This window comes from Macrotis lagotis, chromosome 1 (assembly GCF_037893015.1).
Source record: "Macrotis lagotis isolate mMagLag1 chromosome 1, bilby.v1.9.chrom.fasta, whole genome shotgun sequence".
NCBI classification, from domain to species: domain Eukaryota; kingdom Metazoa; phylum Chordata; class Mammalia; order Peramelemorphia; family Peramelidae; genus Macrotis; species Macrotis lagotis.
In genome coordinates this window covers 344847559-344867792 of record NC_133658.1, presented here as the reverse complement: position 1 = coordinate 344867792, position 20234 = coordinate 344847559, and the positions used below count along the sequence as shown (strand labels likewise).

Sequence of the window (20234 nt, the reverse complement as noted above, 5' to 3'; positions counted from 1 at the left end):
CAAATCACTTAAACCTTTATGCCTCAGTTTCTGCATCTCTAAAATGACCTGGAGAAGGAAATGGCAAAGCACTCCAATATCCTTGCAAAGAAAACCTCAAAGGGAGACATGAAGAGTTAGACATGACTGAAAAAAAAAGGACAAAAAGAGGTTAGAGAGAATATACACAATGATAAAATCACCTTTCTCTAACAGATTGGTAAAGATGACAAATGAGGAAAATAATAATTGCTGGAGAGATTGTATTATAAGATAGGTATGCTAGTGTACTGTTTGTGGAGCTATGAATTAGTCTGACCCTTCTGAAGAGTTATTTGGAACAATGCCATAAGAGTCACTGAACCATGATTTTAACCTAGCAATATCACTCTTGGGCATGTGCCACAAGGAGATCAAAGACAAAGGGAAAGGGCCCATATATGGGGAAAAAAATTATGTCAGTATTTTTTGTGGAGTTGAAAGGTAGATACAATGTGGGTGCCTTCAATACAAAATGGGTGGGGAAATGATTGAATAAATAATACATAAAGGATGTATTGGAATATTTTAGTGCCATAAGCAATAGCCAAAGGCAGACATTGACCAAGGAAATACTTTTCATGAACTGATCCCAGGGTGCTCCTTGAGAACAGGAATTTTTTTTTTTTGCCTTTCTTTGTATCCCTAGTACCTGGTACAATGTCTGTCACATAGCAAGCTCTTAAATAATTGTTGGCTGACTGGTTTGGTTTGTAGATCTTGAGAGAAATTAGGGATGTACAAATAGATCTAAGAGTTATCTTCATGGAGATGATAATTAAATCCATGAGAGCTTATTAGATAATGAAGCTTAAGATAATAAAGACAGAAAAGATAGGAAGGCCAAAGGACAGAACCTTAGGGGTGTCCCATCAACAAAGAGGACAGAGAAGGAACAGTCTGATATGTAGAAGGAAAACCAGAGAAGAACAATGTCAAAAGAAAAAAACCCTAAAGAGAAGAGATTATCCAGAGGAAAGGGTGATTGACAGTATTAAAGTTACAAAGATATCAAAAAGGAAGAAGACTGAGAAAAGGCCATTAGATCTGACAATTAAAAGATCATGGGGAAATATATTTTATATGACTGAATATGTATAATCTGTATCAAATTGCTTGTCTTCTCAATGAAAGAAAGGATCAAGAAGGAAGAAGAGCATTTAGAACTCAAAATTTGAAAAAAAAGAATGTTAAAATTATAATTGGGGGAATATTCCTTTTTTTAAAATATCATGGGTAACTGGAGAGAGGTTCAATTTCAATTGAATGAGATGGAAAGTCAAACTATACAGAAATTAGAAGAGAGTGGGAAATGAGCAAATGAAGGCACTGAGTATAAATAAACAGACATAGAAAGTTTAAATAATATTAAAGATTAGGGATGATGGAGAGGGATTGTGCTGGAGAAGATAGGATGAAAAAGGATCACTTCTACATGTAGTAGGGTTAGCTAGTTTTGGCAAAGAGAAGGATCACTTTTTCATGTGAAATAGGGATGTGAAAGCAGATAGTTGGGAAAGACACAAGTGATATAAAATGAGAAAGAGAGAAGAGAAGAGGAGCTCTTGGTACAATATGTGTATACAAATACCTGCAGGTTGATTGAGGTCTCTCTTAGTAGAGGAATTCTAGTTATTTAGTATTCACCTTGTAGTTATGGTAGGTCCTCTCATTTATTTATTTATTTATTCTTATTTTGTACAAATAATTTTTTTATACATTAGTAAAATAATTCTTATTTAAGAGTAAACATAACCCCCCCAAAATAGACCCACATGGGCAATAAAGGGGAAAGAAAAAAATTAAAATTAAAAGAAAATAAAAATAAAAATAAAAATAATAATAATAATAATAATAATAATAATAATAATAATTGTAGGTATGGCCAGGTGGCGCATTGGATGGAGCACTGGCCCTGGAGCCAGGAGGACCTGAGCCCAAATCCAGCCCCAGACACCCAACAATCACCCAGCTGTGTGATCCCAGGCAAGCCACCCTAACCCCATTGCCCTGCAAAAAAAAAAACCCAAAATGACATAAAATAAAATAGTAATACTAATAATAGGGGTGGCCGGGTGGTGGACAGAGCACTGGCCCTTGGGCCAGGAGCACCCAGGTCCAAATCTGGCCTCAGACACCCAAAGATCACCCAGCTGTGCAGCCCCAGGCAGGCCACCCAACCCCATTTGCCCTGCAACCGCCCCAAAAATAATAATAATAAAATTGTGCTTCAGTCTATGTTCCACCACCATCAGCTCTGTCATGGGTGGATCACATTCTTTGTAAGTCCATCGCAAAAGTTACTTCCATATTTTTCCACCATTGCCATTGCTGATTGCAACTCCCACCATTCACATTTCTCCACTAGCATGTACTATGTTTTCTCTCTCCTTTCACTCTGACTCTGCTGTAGGTCAGATGAGTGGTGCAGCAGACAGATCCCTGGCCCTGGGGCCAAGAGGCCCTGAGCCCACATACCCCCCTTAGGCCCAGCATCCACCCAGCCTTATGGTCCCGGACAGGCCATCCAATCCCAGCCCCTTGCAAGAAGTAAAAAAGAAAATGTGTTATATCTGACCACTCTCCCGCCATGGTTCATCCTCTTCTCCATCACTCACATCCCTTCCCCCTGTCCCCCCTTCTCTCCTTCTTACTCCAGATGTCTATACCCCATTGAGTATATATATGCTGTTTCCTCTCCTAGCCACCTCTGATGAGAGCAAAGATTCCCTCTTCCATATCATTACAATATCTCATTGTAATAAAGAAAAATCTTATTATATGAAATATCCTATTCCTTCTTTTTCTTTCTCCCATTACATTTCCCTTTTATTTATTGACTTATGGTAGGTCTTCTTAAGGATACTTTGTTCTAAAATCCTAGAATGTCAAAGCATCAAGTTGAACCCCCTTATGGAGACTCTGAGAGGGAGTTTGACTTAGGAGATAAAAAACTAATCTCAAAATCAAGAAGACCTGAATTCAAGTCCCATCTTCTATATATGAATGACCTAGGTAAGCTACTTAATTTCTCATTACTTCAGACAATTCTCTTTTAAGACTATAAACTGAAGGTGTGGGATATGCATTGGTAGAAAAATTTTCCTGAAAAAAAGTTCCCTATTCCAATGAGATCATAAATCCAGTAGAAAAAAAAAGTATATATATATATGTATACACACACACACACACACACACACACACACACACATATATATATCTGTCTGATAAAATGCAAACCCCTTGAGGGCAGAAACAGTTCTATTTTTGTCTTTTTGACATGGTACAATGTAGATTGGGTTTTTAAATTTTTTAATAAATTCATTCATTTATTTATTTTTCCAATTCCATGGAAATAGTTTTCAACTTTTATTATGTTGTAAGGTTTTGTCTTCTACATTTTTCTCCCTCCCTCTCTTCCCTCCCCCTCCTTTTTTTTTTTACATTTTTTTTGCAAGGCAATGGGATTAAGTGGCTTGCCCAAGACCACACAGCTAGGTAATTATTAAGTGTCTGAGGCCAGATTTGAACTCAGGTACTCCTGACTCCAGGGCTAGTGCTCTATCTACTGCACCATCTAGCCACCCCATTCTCCCCTCCTCTTTACAGCAAGTAACTTATATAGGTTATTCATGTATAACTATATTAAAATATTTCCATAGTAAATCCATTGTGAAAGAAGAATCAGAACAAAAGGGGGAGGAACCATTAAAGGGGAAAGAAAAACATAAAACAAATTTTAAAAATCGAAAATAGTATGCATTTAGACACCAGAGGGATATGGACAGCATTTTCCATCATAAGTCCTTTAGAATTGTCTTTGATCATTATACAATTGAGCAATTTTTCTACTGAGAAGCACAAGTCCATCAAAGTAGATCATCACACAATATTGCTCCTAATGTGTACATTGTTCTTATCACAAAGTAGGTTATTAAAGCATATATGATAAATGAATAGATGACCTTGAGTTAGTCACTCCATTTTTATTGCTGAATTTCTAAGGAATCTTCCAACTCTAATAATAACTAGCATTTACACATAGCTAAGTTTTTCAAAGTGGTTTTCAAGTATTATTTCATTAATTCTTAACTCAACCCTGTAAAGTAGATGCTATTGTTATCTCTACTTTATAGAAGAGGAAACTGAGGTTTCCATATTACTTACCTTTATGAATATCCTGATAAATCAAACTATCAAACAAACCATTCCATCTGTACCCTTCATGCTTTCACATGGGGCATCTATACTGCATGCATGAAATACAATAACTTTTCTCTTATAAAACCTTATCTTCCTTGAAGCTTTCTCTGCTCTTCCCCCATCTCAAGATGTTTTCCTTCCTTAGATGAAATAGGACTGGGTGCTCCCAGAAATCATCCTAGATCCTTTCTGCTCCATTGATGTTCCCATGCTTTTCATTCATCAAAAATGCTGAGAAAGAAATCATGCCATTAAGGAAAAAATAAAATAAGAGATAGCAAAATTACATAATAAGATACCTTTTGAACACCAAATTTTTTAAAAGGTCAATGGCATATGGGCATATATACACAGAGAGACATGTATTCTAAGAATAAGACACTTCATCTCTTAGCTCCTTGCCTTCTAATTGCCTGGCCTTTATGTCTGGAACATTCTCCTTACATCTTTGAATCCTAACCTCCCTGACTTCCTCTAAATTGCAACTAAAATCCCACTTATATAGGATGTTTTCCCCAACCCCTCTTATTTCCAGTGCTCTCCCTCTGTAAATTATTTCCTATTTATCTTGTATATAGGTTGCTTTATATATATTTCTTTGCATATTGTTTCCCCTCTCCCCCCATAAGCTCCTTGAGGGTAGGAACTGTCCTTTGCTTTTTTTTTTTGTTATCACTACCACATAGCATTTGGTACATAGTAATGTTTAATAAATATTTATCAATTTATTATATATACATATAAATGTACATATATACCTATTTGTATATGAATATACATATACATATGTAGTTATATGCATCTATATATGTTCCTGAGTCTCAAATACCTGAATCTAATATTTTTTTTATCTAATATCAATTTTATCTAATATCAGTTTCTTCACATATGGTTCCTTAGAGCAGTGTTGTCAAACAACTAGAAACAGGGCCACTAAAGGTACATAAGGATCACTGTTGGCACATGTTAACTTAGAAAATTAAATCTTAATATTACCTATGTCTAACTACATATTTATTTTTATCGTTAGATGTTTTCCAATTACATTTTAATCTATTTCTGCCTCTATTTTGGAATGCTCCCAGTCTTCTGTTTGACTTCTGTCCTAGAGGAACAGTTCAATTACATAGGCCAGGGAGCAATCAACAATTATTATCATTGTCCATATGTTAGGAGAATATCATCAATACCCAAAAATAATCTTTGTCTTTCATTTTTGAAGAAGACCATGACTTCAGGGAGGTGATGCCATGACAAGCAGTAAATTGGTTTTGAGTGAGCCAGCCTCATTTTCTCTTCCAGAGTCATCTGGGTCCAGTGACCATATGTGAATTAGAACGGAGACAGTCCTGGATGAGAGGCAATCAGGATTAAGTGACTTGGCCAAGGTCACATAGGGTCTGATGCTAGATTTGAACTCTTTTCCTAACTCCAAGGCCAGTGCTCGATCCACTGTTCCACCTAGTTGTACCCTTCCATATAAAGGGCCACATCAATGGTAAATGTAGGAAAATTCCTTTTTTTTTTTTTACATTTTAAATTTTACTTCAGTTCCAAATTCTCTCCTTCCCTACCCATTAAGAAGTCAAGAATTAAAATCACATTGTATATATGTGAATTCATGAAAAACATACAAATTAGCCATATTCTGAAACAACAAACAACAACAAAAAAAAGGGGGGAAAGCATACTTTAATCTGCAGAGTCCATCAATTTTCTATTTGAAGGGCTGCTAGGTGGTTCAGTGGATAGAGCATTGGCCCTGGAGTCAGGAGTCCCTGAGTTCAAATTCTGCCTCAGACACTTAATAATTACCTATCTGTGTGGCCTTGGGCAAGCCACTTAACCCCATTTGCCTTGCAAAAACCTTAAAAAAAAGAGAGAGAGAATTCTGTATTTGAGAATTTAAGAATCTATATCAGAGTTTACCTCTCTATTTGGAGGTGAATAGCTATTTTTCATGAATCTTTTGAAGGTCTAGTAGATCATTATATTGAGCAAATGAATTTTTTTTTGTTTGTTTAGTTAGTCTTTTTTGAGGCAGTTGGGATTAAGTGATTTACCTAGAATCACAAAGCTAATAACTGTCTGAGGCTGAATTTTAACTCAGGTCCTCCTGACTCCAGGGCAGGTGCTCTTGGGGTAGACTGTGCCACATAACTGCCAGTCCCTTCATTTTTTGCATTCGGCAACTGATGGATATCCCCTCAGTTTCCAATTTTGTGACCACAAGAAAAGATGATATATTTTTGTACAGACAGGTTCTTATGGGGTATTGTTCCAAAATGTTTTCAAAACTGCTTGTTCTAGTTCACAGCTCTATCAGCAAAGCATTAGTGTACCTATTTCCCCATAACCCCTTCAACATGTTTTTTCCATTTTTTTTGTCATAGCCAATTTCTTGGATATAAATTAGTACCCCAGTTATTTTAACTTGTATCTCTTTAATCAATAGTGTTTTAGAGTATTTTTCATATACTTATTGAAAGTTTTGATTTCTCGATCAATGTACAACATGGAAACAAAATAAAGACGGACAGATTGCTTTCTGTGGGGGGGGAGGGAAGTAAGATTGGTAGAAAAATTGTAAAACTCAAAACTCAAATCTTTTTTTTTAAAAAGAAAGTTTTGATTTCTTCCTCTGAAAAAAGCTTGTTTATAAACATTGACCATTCATCAATCGAGAAATATCTCTTATAATTTGACTCATTCCTATATATTTGAGAAACAAGAGCTTTGTGGGAACTCCAAAATTTCTTCTCAATTTCCTGCTTTTCTTCTTATTTTAGCTACATTGGTTTTGTTTGTGCAACACATTTTATGAAACCAAATTATTGATTTTTACCTCCTGAGAACTTCTCTATCACTTCTTTGGCTATGAATTCTTCCCTATCCACAGATCTGACAAATAATTTGTTCCAAAAGAGGAGATGATTTTTTTTAACTTTTTTTTTGTGTCAATGGGTTCCTTTGGCAGTCTGGTAAAGTTTATGTACTCTTTCTCAAAATCGAGTTTTTAAATGCATAACCTGAGTAGGATTACAATGGAAACCAGTTATACTGAAATACAGTTGAAGGGCAATTTACAGCGGAGGAAATCAAAGCTATCCATAGTCATATGAAAAATTCCTCTAAATCACTACTTATTAGAGAAATGCAAATTAAAGTATCTCTGAGGCACCACCTCACACCTCTCAGACTGGTCAACATGACAGAAAGGACAATGATCAATGTTGGAAAGGATGTGGGAAATCTGGGACACTAATACACTGTTGGTGGAGCTGTGAACTCATTCAACCTTTCTGGAAAGCATTCTGGAATTATGCTCAAAGGGCAACAAAAATGTGGGTACCCTTTGATCCAGCAATACAACTACTGGGTCTATACCCTGAAGAGATGATGGAAAAGGGTAAAAACATCACTTGTACAAAAATATTCATAGCAGCCCTGTTTGTGGTGGCAAAGAATCAGAAACCAAGTAAATGTCCTTCAATTGGGGAATGGTTTAGCAAACTGTGGCATATGTATGTGATGAACACCATTGTGCCATTAGAAACCAGGAGGGTTGGGATTTCAGGGAAGCCTGGAGGGATTTGTATGAACTGATGCTGAGCGAGATGAGCAGAACCAGAAGAATATTGTACACCCTTAATGGACTTGCTTGTTCCACCAGTGCAACAATCAGGCACAATTTTGGGGTAGCTTTAATGGAGAATACCATCTGTATCCAGAGAAAGAATTGTGGAGTTTGAACAAAGACCAAAGACTATTGCCTTTAAAAAAAAAACTGTTATCTTGTTATGTAATTTTGCTGTGTCTTATACTTTATTTTTCTTCCTTAAGGATATAATTTCTCTCTCATCACTTTCAATTTAGATCAATGCATACCATGGAAGCAATGTAAAGACTAATATAGACTGCCTTCTCCGGGGTGGGGGGGAGGGAAACAAGATTAAGGGGAAAAAATTGTAAAACTCAAATAAAATCTTTATTTTTTTTTTTAGGTTTTTGCAAGGCAGATGGGGTTAAGTGGCTTGCCCAAGGCCACACGGCTAGGTAATTGCTAAGTGTCTGAGACCGGATTTGCACCCAGGTACTCCTGTGACTCCAGGGCCGGCGCCGCTCCCCCCACCGCAGGCTCCTTGAGGACACAACTGTCTCTCTGCACAAAATAGGAACTTCATAGTAAATGGCTGCTGCCCGGCCTGAACCGATCACGCTGCCGGCTTCGGGTTACGTCCCGTCCACCCAGGACCGGCCGCAGGCAGGAGGGACGCCGGTGCGGACTGCGAGCACAGCGGGGCAGGCTGGGCCGCCGAGGAACGGCGCATGCGCCCGGGCCCCGGGGTGCCGGGCGGGGGAGGGGGCGGGGCACGCGCGGGTGCGCACGCAGCGCTCCGTGGCGGCGGCGGCGAAACCGAGGCCGGTGGCGGCGGCGGCGATCCGGGCGAGGCCGCAGCCGGCCGGGGCAGCGCCGCGGCGCGCGCACGTGCGCGCGCGTGGCCATGGGGCGCCTTCACTTCACGCGGGACCCCGTCTCCGAATCCGTAGGGAGCGACATGCTGCATCTGAACCAGCTCAGCGCGGAGGTGCGCGCGGCGCGGCGGGGGCGGGGGAGGGGCGGCGGGGGCGGCCCCGCGGGGCGGGGCCCGGCTCTCCGCCGGGAAGTGGTTTTGCGAAGGCTCGCGGTCCGGCGGCCGGGCCTGGCGCTTCCCGCCTCCGCTCGTCAGTCGGGCGGGCCGCTGGGCTCTCAGATGGGCTGGGGGGGGGGGGCTCGCCGGCCTGACTCTGAGCTCCGAAGCCGCGGAGGTGGGGGCGGGGCGGCCCCGCGCCCGGAGCCGACGGCGGGGAAGCGCGGCCGGAGCTCGGCGCCCGCGCCGGCGCGGGGGCTTCTGGGAGTGCGCCCCGGCCGGACCCGCGTTCGGCTCGCGCACGGAGGAAAGCCGCCGGGCGGAAGGATCTGCTCGGTTAGAGTGCTGCTTCCCCGAGGCAGCCGGGTGGCAGCGCTGCCGAGTGCCGGGTTCGAGTTCGGCCCATGCCCATTCAAACCCGGACGCCGGCCCGCTAGCCAGTCACTTGAGCCCGGCCCGCCCCGGCTGCTTCATCCGTAATACGGGGCTCATCCCTGGGACCCCTCCTCACAAGCTTGGTTTTAAACGCGTGAAATGTAAGAGTCGCCACGTGGAGCGGGAGGAAGGGCCCCGGGCTCAGAAGCCTCAAACAAACTACCCGGACCCGGGTTTCCCTCACCAAAGTGCTTGTCATAAGACTCGGTGCTCAAAGACTCCTTTATACTTAAGGATTCAGCTCTTCGACTCTTGTGCTTCCCAGTTGTCTGATACAGTATTTTCTTAAAGATTTTATTTATTTTCAGTTTTACAATTTACCCCTCAATCTGATAGTCTTTCTAAAAAAAATGAAGATATTTACATAATAAAGACGAATTCTGTGTAAACTGCAAAATACAGCCAAACGCTAAACATGAGATTATTTTTTTTTAACCATTCTTTTTGAAAGGTTTTGAGTTTTACATTTTTTTCCCTTTCCTCCCCTCTCCCCCTGAGAAAGCAATCAGATATAGGCTCTATATTTACAACCAAACTAAACACAGATCCATATTGATCATATCAAACATTATATCTTGCTTAAAATCAAAACTAAGATCCAAACCCCTCTGCAAGATTAACACTTTATTAGTTTTTTTCCAACAGCATTCCTTTTAGAGCATATTCTCCAACTCACCCAGTAAACCTTCCCTTCTAACAAAACAGTTAAGCAAAACACAGGGACCACATCAGATGCAACATCTATCGATCAACAATATTGTTATATGCCAGACTGTGCTGCATGTTAAATATACAAATGCAAAAACCAGTTTCAATCCTCAAGGAGCTTACATTCCTAGAGAATTATATGACCTGTTCACAAACAAATGTAAGCTATATAATTGGAGGAGGCAGAGAACTAACATCTAGTGGCATTAGGAAATGAGTTTGTACTGCTCCCTCCCTTTCTCATCAGGGCAGGAGAATAAGGAGCATCTCCTTATTTCCTTTGGGACTAAGATTAGATATTAAAATTATAGCATATTTGACTTTGTAACAGTTCTTTTCATTTACTTTACTATAGTCACTGTTTGCCTACTTGAGTCCAGTCATAAAAGTCTTACTGTGTTTCTCTGAATTCTTCACAGTAGTTCATTGATTTTCTGTAATTTGTTCAGCATTTCTATATATCCATCCCTAGTCTCCTGAGTTCTTGTGCAAAATGGACATTTCAACCAATGTCTCATTGCCATCTTAAATTCAGCATGAATAAAACATATGTTTGCTTTTAAAATTAATATTTTCAAGCAGCTAGGTTGTGCAGTGGATAGAGCACCAGCCCTGGAGTCAGCAGGACCTGAGTTCAAATCCGGCCTCAGACACTTAATAATTACCTAGCTGTGTGGCCTTGGGCAAGCCACTTGACCCCGTTTGCCTTGTAAAATCCTAAAAAAAAAAAAAATTCTCCCACTCCCTCCCCAGTTGGGAAAAAAAGAACAACCCTTGTACAAATAGAAGTGGTCAAGCACAACAGATTTCTACATTGGCTGTGTCCCAAAATTCAGCATTTTGAGTCTCTCACCTCTCTTAACAGAAATACTTTTCTCCAAGCCCACTCCACTTCCAAATTTCTGTTTCTCTTGAATGTACTATCATCTTTTTTAGTCATCCGGTTTTGTAATCTTATGTTTTCCATTCCTCAGTCTTTAACTTCATACATCTGATTGATTGACAAACCTATCTTCACCACTCATCGGATCCATTCTTTCTTTCGATTTACATTGCTCACATCTTACTTCAAATCTCCATCATCTCTTGCCAGGGCCATCGCTGTAGCCTAATTAGTCTCCTTGCCTTAAATACTCTTTTCCATTCTGTCCTCTAAACCAAGTTGGCAAAGCTATTTTTCCTATAGGTCTGTCCATGTTAGTCTCCTGCTCAGTTTGAAGCTCTTCTGATATCTGTAGGGTCAGATACAGTCTTTTTAGCTTTTAAAGTTGTTCATCACCTTGTTACAAACTTTCTAGCCTTATATATTATTTTCCCATCACACTCTAGGATCTGACTAAACTGTCTTCCTTCTTATTCTGATACAGGACATCCCATCTCCTGACTTTTTTTTTTGTTTTGCAAGGCAAACGGGGTCAAGTGGCTTGCCCAAATCCACACAGCTAGGTAATTATTAAGTGTCTGAGACTGGATTTGAACACAGGTCCTGACTCCAGGATCCTGCTCTATCCACTGCACCACCTAGCTGCCTCACCTCCTGTCTTCATTCCTTTAGTTCAGATGTCATATTCTTTATGAGGTCTTTCTTCTCCCCCTACCCTGTAGGAGGTAATATGTGCTTGTTCATAAGGATAAATTGTTATCTGCTTATGTATTTTTTTCTCTTGAGCCAGAAAGTAAGCTCCCTGAGGGCAGACATTTTCACTTTTGTTTTTATATTCCCACTTCCTCTTACCAGGTCAGGTATAGTACCTGCTTAATAAATGCTTGTTGATAGGCACCTTTATGACAATCATAGAGTTGTGGTTTGAATATTTTGACACATAAAAATAGACCTTTTCTGTTTTTGACTCTCCTGAGATATTTGCCTAGTAATGGATTTCTGGTCAAAGGGTATGAATAGTTTAGTGATAATTCTCTTGTAATTTCAAATAATTTTCCAGAGTGGTTGGATCAATTCATATGTCTACAAACCTAATTTTTTTTAAAGTAAAAGACATGTTACAAGTAAAGACAGTATTTAATATTCATTTAAAAATTTTTTTGAGTTCCAAATTTTCCCATTCTCTCAACTCCCTTCTCCTTGAGACTTAAGTAATTTGATTCAGAATTTTAACTCTTTTTTTGGTAGTTTTTTGAATTTTATTTTATTCTTTTTTTTCGATTACATGCAAAAATAGCTTTCAACATTCATCTTTTTGTAAGCTTTTGAGTCCTACATTTTTATATCTCCTCCTTTCCTCCCTCCCCCTCCCCATGATCTGGTATAGGTTATACATGTACAATCATGTTTAACATATTTCCTTATTAGTCATGTTGTGAAAGAATAATCAGAACTAAAGGGAAAAACTGGGAAAGGAACGAAGCAAGTTTTAAAAAAATGAAAATAATATGCTTTTCTCTTCATTCATCATCCGTAATTTTTCCTCTGGATGTGGATGCTATTTTCCTTCACAAGTCTTTTGGAATAATGCTGAGAGAGGAGTTAAGTCCATCATAGTTGATCATCACAGTGTTACTGTTAATATATACAACGTTTTCCTGATTCTGCTCACTTCCCTCGGCATCAGTTCATGCCAAATCTTTCCAGGCTTTTATGAAGTCTGCCCTTCATGATTTCTTACAAAACAATAATACCCCACCACATTCAAATAACATAATTTGTTCAGCCATTCCCCCAGTTGATGGGTATCCCTCCATTTCCAATTCACTATGAAAAGAGCTCCTATAAATATTTTTGTATATGTGGATTTTTTCCCTTTTTTATGATCTCTGAGAGATACAGACCTCATAGTGGTATTGGGATCAAAAGGAAGGCACAGTTTTATTGCCTTTAGGCAAACCTAACTCTTAATGTAGAAAGTTTACTTGATTTTGCTGCCCTGGGGTTGTCTCTGGAGTTGGATTTATTTTGGGGGTTGGAAACCTAGCCCTGAGGGAGCAAACTCATCTAGGCTGTAAATTAACTAGTTGAACTTTTAGTCTTCCATTCTACAAATATTTGAGTACTTAAGCTGTGATGGCTCTGTGCTTATCCTTTAAAGGAAATGAATATGGAGAAGCCTGCTTCTGCCCACAAGGAGTTTGCAGTCTGTTAAGGAGATAATACAAATGATAATTATCTTATTAGCTTAATATATTTTTGTATTTGAGTGTTTCCACCACCCATTGTGATAAATAAAGCTATGGTTTTACAGGTGTGGCTACAGAGGCGTATGTGGCGCACTGCTAGTAATCAAGCAATCAACATTTATTTTCGCTGCTTTTGTGCTGCATGCCTGGTTGGGGTTTTTGAAAGGAAAAGAAAAAAAATGCAAAAAGCAGTTCCTTGCCTTCAAGGAACTTATATTCTAAGAAATGAATTGTAGATTAGTAGGTAGGAAGGAAGAAAAAAACAGCTATGTTTAGTTCCAGAAAAAAACAGATCCTTTCTCTTTTAGACAAACACAACTTAAATTTAGAAAGTTTTAGTCTCAGTTGTTAAGGAAATGATACCTTGGTCCTTAGGTTGCTGAAGTCAAGCAGATGTAATTAAAAAAAAATTTTTTTCAAATTCTGAACAAAAGTGTTTTCCTTACACAGCACAGAACTTAAAAAGAGATTCTGTATAAAATCATTAATCTCCATTTCATACATTTTTTCAAAAAGAGGATGATAAATTGTGGAAGTTCCTTTCAAAACTGCCAGGCTTGGCTGTGTTTCCTTCTGAACTTCTACCTTGTTTACTTCTTTTTTGTTTTTTAAAACTTCTTCAATAGCCCTCCTTTTTTCTTTTGATATGATAATTGCTAATCAGTGTCTCCCCTCCTTTCCCAAACTACTCTCTCCATTAACAGAGAAACTAAGGGAATGAAAATAATTTTATTTTAGTTTTTACAAGGTTGTGGGGTTAAATGACTTGCCCAAGGTCATGCAGCAAGAAAGTACTTTTTTTTTTTTAACAAATAAGGAAGGTCCAGCAAACCAAATTCATTCTGTGATTGTCCAGGAAAAGTATGTCTCTGCATCTTTGCCCAACACCTCTCTGACAGGAGATGATGTCTTAATTCACTCTAAGATTATTTTTTTTACTGGAGTTGTCCTTGTTTAGATTATTCTCTGTATTTTGTATCAGTTCATATCTTGGATTCTCTGAAATTCTCTTTTGTCATTCTTTTATATTCCATTATGTTCTTTATACCACAATCTGAATCATTCCTCACTTGCTAAGAAGTCATCTTAAGGTGATCTCCCCCCCCACACACACACACTTGTTTCTGTTGATAAAACTCTCTGTCTGTTTCTGATGTTGCACAATTTGGCAGTGCCAAGGACTTTGGTGAGATTTTTTTTCCCCCCTTGGGCTTTCTTAGAAAGATTTGGCTGCTTAGGAGCTGGAGGCTGTAGTACCTGTCCAGGTAGTTGCTAGGTTGCATATCTTGATTGCTTAGTCCCCAGGATGAAGGCAGGATTGGGGATGGGTGTCAGGGGTTAAGCTAGATCCGAAAAGGTCTTTTACAGAAGGTGGGTTTTGAGCTCAGTCTAAAAGAAAGACCAGGAGTCTCCAGAATTCAAATTCTTCTCAATTTCAATAAAAGTTGAATATGTTGGGTTTATTGTGAGGGAACAGACCAAGGGATAGGTCAGCCTGATCATAGTCTTCAGATACTGGACTTCCTTGAAAAGGGATTTATTCTACTTACTGAAGCCCTTCACACCCTGTCCCTTTGCAGCTCTTCCTTTTCTCATATGCTTACAGTTTTCTTATATATTTTTTATCCCCCTCCACATTCCCTTTGACCCATTGACCACTGCCCTCCTAGCTGTTCCTGAATACTATGTCTCCCATCTCTGATCACTTTCACTGGTTGACCCACATGCTTGGCACTCTCTCCCTTGTCTTCTCTGACTACCTAGTCTTCCTGTCTGCTCTCAGTAAAAGTTTCACTTTCTGTAAGAATCCTTTCCCAATCCTTATTTTGAGGCTATCCCCAGTTTTATGCTCTGGCATCTTTGCACATAGTTGTTTGCCTGTTGTCTTCCCTCCTTTAAGAGCAGGGACAGTTTTTTGCCTTTCATTGTATCTCTCAAAGCTTAGCACAATGCCTGACTGACCGAAAAGGTGGATGTTTGCTAGCATAATTTCTTATCAGCAAGAGGAAATCTAATTAAGTTATAGAATCATCCAAAAATGAAACAGCATTAGAGTTGACCATCACCAAAAGTCTTCAAGCTGAGGTCAGTCAGCCTCCTTATGGTTAGGATTGCAATTAGAGGGCTCCAAGAGTCTATTAGCTTTGAAGTTTTCTTCTTTAATAGTCATGTCTTAAGGATATGTTTTTTCAGCTTAATTTTGGGCCAAAGGAAGTCCAGGATCTGTACCCAAGGAACTTGTGGTTTAATCTGGGAAATAACATTGCTTTATATTGATTTGTCATCTCATTTAATCCTCACATTCTCGTGAAGTAATGATTACAAATAGTTTTAGCCCTATTTTATAGTTGAAGAAATCTAGACTCCCAAGATGTTTTTGTGGTTTGCCTATCAATGGGCACATGGCTCATGCCAGAGGGAATTAAAATTTAGGTCTCTGCTGGCTGTCTGATACACATAGAAGGAGAAGCACTATGAAATCAATTGAAAAAGATTGCTTTCAGCTGGGGAGGATCAAAGGAAAATATAGATTTACAGCTGGAAGAAAGCCCAGAGAGGTTAAGGACTAAGATGGTTTCTGAAGTTCTTTTTGTCTTTAAATCTGTGATCCTATAATCCTAATGGGTCACTTGCCCCAGGATTTGAACTTTTTCCTCTAATTTGATTTAAAACCAGCATTCTTTGTAATACTCCATGCTGGTAGAGACTTAGATCCTTTCGTTTGATTTAAATCCAGCCTTCTTTGGAGTCCTCTCTGCTGGAAGGCACTTGGAAGCCTTCTTGAAGGAGGTGGTATTGAAGCTGAGCCTTGCAGTAGAACAATAGCTGCCCTGGTACTGCAGCCTATTCCAGAATGGAATTGAATCTTCATCTCAATTTACAGCTTTGTGTAGCAGCAACTGCTGTGTCAATACTTCCTGGTGCTAGTGAGCTATTTTTAAAAATAACGTTCCTTTAGTGAGCTGGGTGCAGGTGGTAATTTGTTGTTGGGAAGAGATTTCAGGGTGTTGGAGGCAAAGGCTGACTTGGGAAATGAGCCAGGAGGAGGGGAGGAAGAGGTTGTTTGGGGCTGCAAATGTTCTGAGGTCTTGCCTTGTTCTTCTTGTCTGAGACTCTGAAGGCCAGAGTGGAGTTGAATCAGGAATCTGACTCAGGAAATGAATGTACTGAAATTCTCATTTTCATTTTCACAGCAGTTTGCAACGCTGACTGAAGTGATTTTCTACTTTTTGGTTCAACCCAAGGAGGTAAGGTCTTTTACTTGATTACCAGAAGTGTTTGCCTAGGAAGCTGTTGTCCTGAATTACCTGGAAAGTAACAGAGGGCTTCTTACTTCTTGGCAGAGAGGTGATGAGTTGGGGTTCTTAATCTGGGGATCTGGGGTTAGAATTACATCTTTATTTCTATTTTTTAGTTCAGTTTATTTTTTCATCTTTATTTCAATACAATTGAATTCCTTTATAATCTTATTTATTTTATACAATTAAAAAAACATTATCCTGAACAGGACTTCACCAGAGTGCATGACAAAAAAGGTTAAGAATCTGCTAAGAAGGAGGCATGCATTTTCAGACATGACTAATGTTTTGTTAAATCGTATATATTGGTTAAAAGGGAAAGCTTCCTTTAGGGTGCAGTTTTTGGGTAGAAACAGAGAAAGAAGAGAGGAAAGAAAGTAGCATTAGCAAACATTTCAAAGCACAATAGAAAAAGAAAAGTTCAGAAGGGAACTTAAGTAATTGTGGTACCACCTTTTAATACATACTTTAAAAATGAATTTTACATAACAGAAGTTCATGGTTTCATAAACAACCTTTTTGTTCATTGTATATTGAAATATTTGGGTTGATTATTAAGATTAAATTAAAAAATACTTTTTTTTAAAAATGTTAAGGAATTTGTTTGTGCTCTTCCTGTGCTGCAGGTTGAAACATTCCTGGCTAAACTGTCTGATTTTGCTGCCACCAATCAGATCAGCCTCGGGCCCTTAAAGAATATTGTGAAAAGCCTTCTCCTAGTGCCTAATGGTGAGTGAATGAATATTGTCTGCCCTTGATATTATTGGTATTACTCTTCAGTCTCTTATGTTGGATACTTCATGATACTTCCTCTCTCTGCCTTATCATTCATATATCCTTTATTCTGATATTCTGATCTTTGGGAAACTGTAAGTCAAAATAAATTTTTTCAATTAAGCATTTATATTCTCTTCCTCTTATTTCCCTGTTCTCCAGCTGATTAGGAAAAAAAAACCAAACCCTCATAAATCAACACTCAAAGTCAAGCAAAACAAATTTGGCATGTCAGAGAGACTGAATTTCCCATTCTTTATATTTAATCCATCCCTTCTTTATTAAGATTTTGGCAACGTGCTTTCTCATCAGTCCTCTTGAATCATGGTTAGTCATTGTTTTGATGAGAGTTCTTAAATCTTTCAGAATTATCTTTACAATGTTGTCATCATATAAATTGTTCTACTGGCTTTGCTTAATTCACTAAGTATTGGTTCGTGTAATGTTCCCAGGTTTCTTTGAAGCTACCCTTTTCATCCACTGAAGTTCCCTTTTGGGAGAACTGATTTTTTTTTGTTTTGTTTTGTTTTGTTTTTTTAGGGTTTTGCAAGGCAAATGGGCTAAGTGGCTTGCCCAAGGCCACAGAACTAGGTAATTATTAAGTGTCTGAGGTGAGATTTGAACTCAGGTCCTCCTGACTCCAGGGCCAGTGTTCTATCCACTGCCTCACCTAGCTGCCACCTCAGTCCATTCTTATGGTACATTGATATTCCAATACATACCATAATTGGTTCGGCCATTTTCTGAGTGATGACTTTTCTTAGAAAAGTCTTGCTAATTCTATGTGCCTTCTCTTCAACATCTGTTCTCTCATCTGTCTTCTTATACCCATACCCCAGGATAGGCCCTATCCAATAAGACTATTAAAATTTCTTTCATGTGGAATTTCCCATCTCAACCCTTTCTATATTCATCCATTAGTTGTTGCTGATTTATCTTCCTTAAGCTTAGATCTGGTCCTATCATATCTGAGGAGAATGTGGTGCAGGGAGAAAGGCCCTGAAGTCTGGGCTCTGTACCTGATCTGTGAGTGAGCCACTTAACCTCTCTGGATTTTTTCTTCTTCCTCTACAGCTGAGATGTTGGTCTCTTCTACCTCTGATTGTTTGACCCCTGATTCTTCAGTGGTGCAGGTTCCTCTATTATCTCCCAGGTGAATTCAAATTCCTTTGCCAGTACAGACCAAGAGTGCCTTGCTACTCTTTCACCTCTGTCTCATCGTACTTGCCTCCTTATACTCTCTACACTAGCCAAATTGGCATCTTTTATTTGAAAACACTCTTTGGCCGACTCAAAGTGTTCCTTCTCTAGTGTATTTTTCCTTTCCCCTTTGTTAAATGCTCATCTAGTCTTTTTCTTATATGTATAAATATTTTATTTGTTTTCCAGTTATATACAATAGTAGTTTCTACCTATCTTTTTTTCAAGGTTTAGAATTTTAGTTTTCTCCCTCCCTCTCCTCCCCCTTCCCCCAACAGAAGGCATTCTGATAGTCTTTACATTTGTTTCCATGATATACATAAATTAAAATTGAATGTGTTGAAAGAAAAAACATGTCCTTAAGGATGAAAGAAAATATTAGAGATAGTAAAATAATATAATACATGACAACTTTTGTTTAAGAATTGAAGATAATAATCTTTGATCTTTGTTTAAATTCCAGTTCTGTCTCTGGATACAGATGCCCTCCTAGACTTTAAAGCCCATCTCACAGGTCACTTCCTTGATTTGAACTCTACACTATTAGTTATGACTTTTCTCCTTCAGCCTTTATTTATAAAACAAAGATTCTGTCAGTCAGTATACACAATATACAGTGGGCTAAGTGCTTGGGGAAGCCCAGGATGTGACCTTATAAAGAAAAAAGCAGAAATAGTCTCTGCTTCTCAAGGAACTTACATTTGAAAGGAAGGGACATGATGATGAATAGGTACATATAAGATTCTTAAAGAGTCAGGAGAAGATAATTTAGAGAGAACTTTTAGCTGAGAGTGGGCCAAGGAAAGGCCTCCAGTGGACATGACTTTTTTTGGGGGGGAGGGGCAATGGGGCAAGGCAGTGGGGGTTAAGTGAATTGCCCAAGGTCACAAAGCTAGGTAGTTGTTAAGTGTCTGAGTTCCCATTTGAACTCAGGTCCTTCTGTCTCCAGGACCCATGCTCTATCCACTGAGTCTCACCTAGCTGCTCCTTGGACATGACTTTTGAGCGAAATATCTTTGTGGTAAGCCAGTCCTTTTAAGAGGTGGAGGTAGGGAGGAAACACCCAGGGCAGAAGCAAGGAGATAAGAGATAGAATGCCATATGTAAGGAATATTCTCCAGTTAATGGTCATCCCCTTAGTTTTCAGTTCTTTGCAATCACAAAAAGAATGGTTCCAAATATTTTTTGTATATTTTTAATTAGAACTTTTTTTTTGCAAGGCAGTGGGGTTAAGTGACTTGCCCAAGGCCACACAGCTAGGTAATTATTAAGTGTCTGAGACCAGATTTGAACCCAGATACCCCTGACTCCAGGGCTGGTGCTCTATCCACTGCGCCACCTAGCTGTCCCTAGAGTTTGTTTTGCTTAGAACTGATTCCTCCTTTTTCCATCTCTCCTTTCTCTCTTACCGTCCTGGTGAAAGAAATGTAATTCTTTACCCAGCTGTGTACTTCTTCCTTGAGACTCTGCCATCTTTCATTCATTTCATTAAATGGCATCATCATTCATGTCATTTGGAAAGAAAACAACTTTAAAAAATCAGCAAAAGCCCATCAGTTGGCCAGTTTATGCAGTGTCTCGAACCCTTAGTGCCCCATTTTTTCTGTTTTTTTTTTCAGTTAATTTGTGTTTGGTTCTGAGATTTTTGTTGTTCTCTCCCTTTTCCATCATTATCATTGTGTATATTACTTTCTAAACTCTGCTCTTTACTTCAATTTGTAAACTTTTCCTTCCCTCTCTGAATTCTTGATCATCCCTATTTCTGACACAGTGATAAGCTATCATGTTTTTTCATCGAAGTAGTTCTGAGGAGAATTCCTTGACTGTCTTTTTG

The 20234-nt window shown here is 39.0% G+C and overlaps 1 protein-coding gene across 2 annotated transcripts in view; it reads left to right on the top strand.

Moving 5' to 3' along the window:
- The first annotated feature begins 8664 nt into the window (after positions 1-8664).
- Positions 8665-20234, top strand: part of COMMD7 (COMM domain containing 7) — a 43662-nt gene continuing 32092 nt past the window's right edge. The window contains exons 1-3 of one of the 2 annotated variants that reach the window (XM_074211878.1): positions 8665-8810; positions 16325-16375; positions 17053-17155. In XM_074211878.1, the coding sequence (XP_074067979.1) occupies positions 8727-8810; positions 16325-16375; positions 17053-17155 (238 nt within the window). In that variant the 5' untranslated portion in view covers positions 8665-8726. Of the gene's footprint in view, positions 8811-16321; positions 16376-17052; positions 17156-20234 lie in introns of both variants that reach the window. The other variant, XM_074211877.1, reaches the window with a different exon arrangement.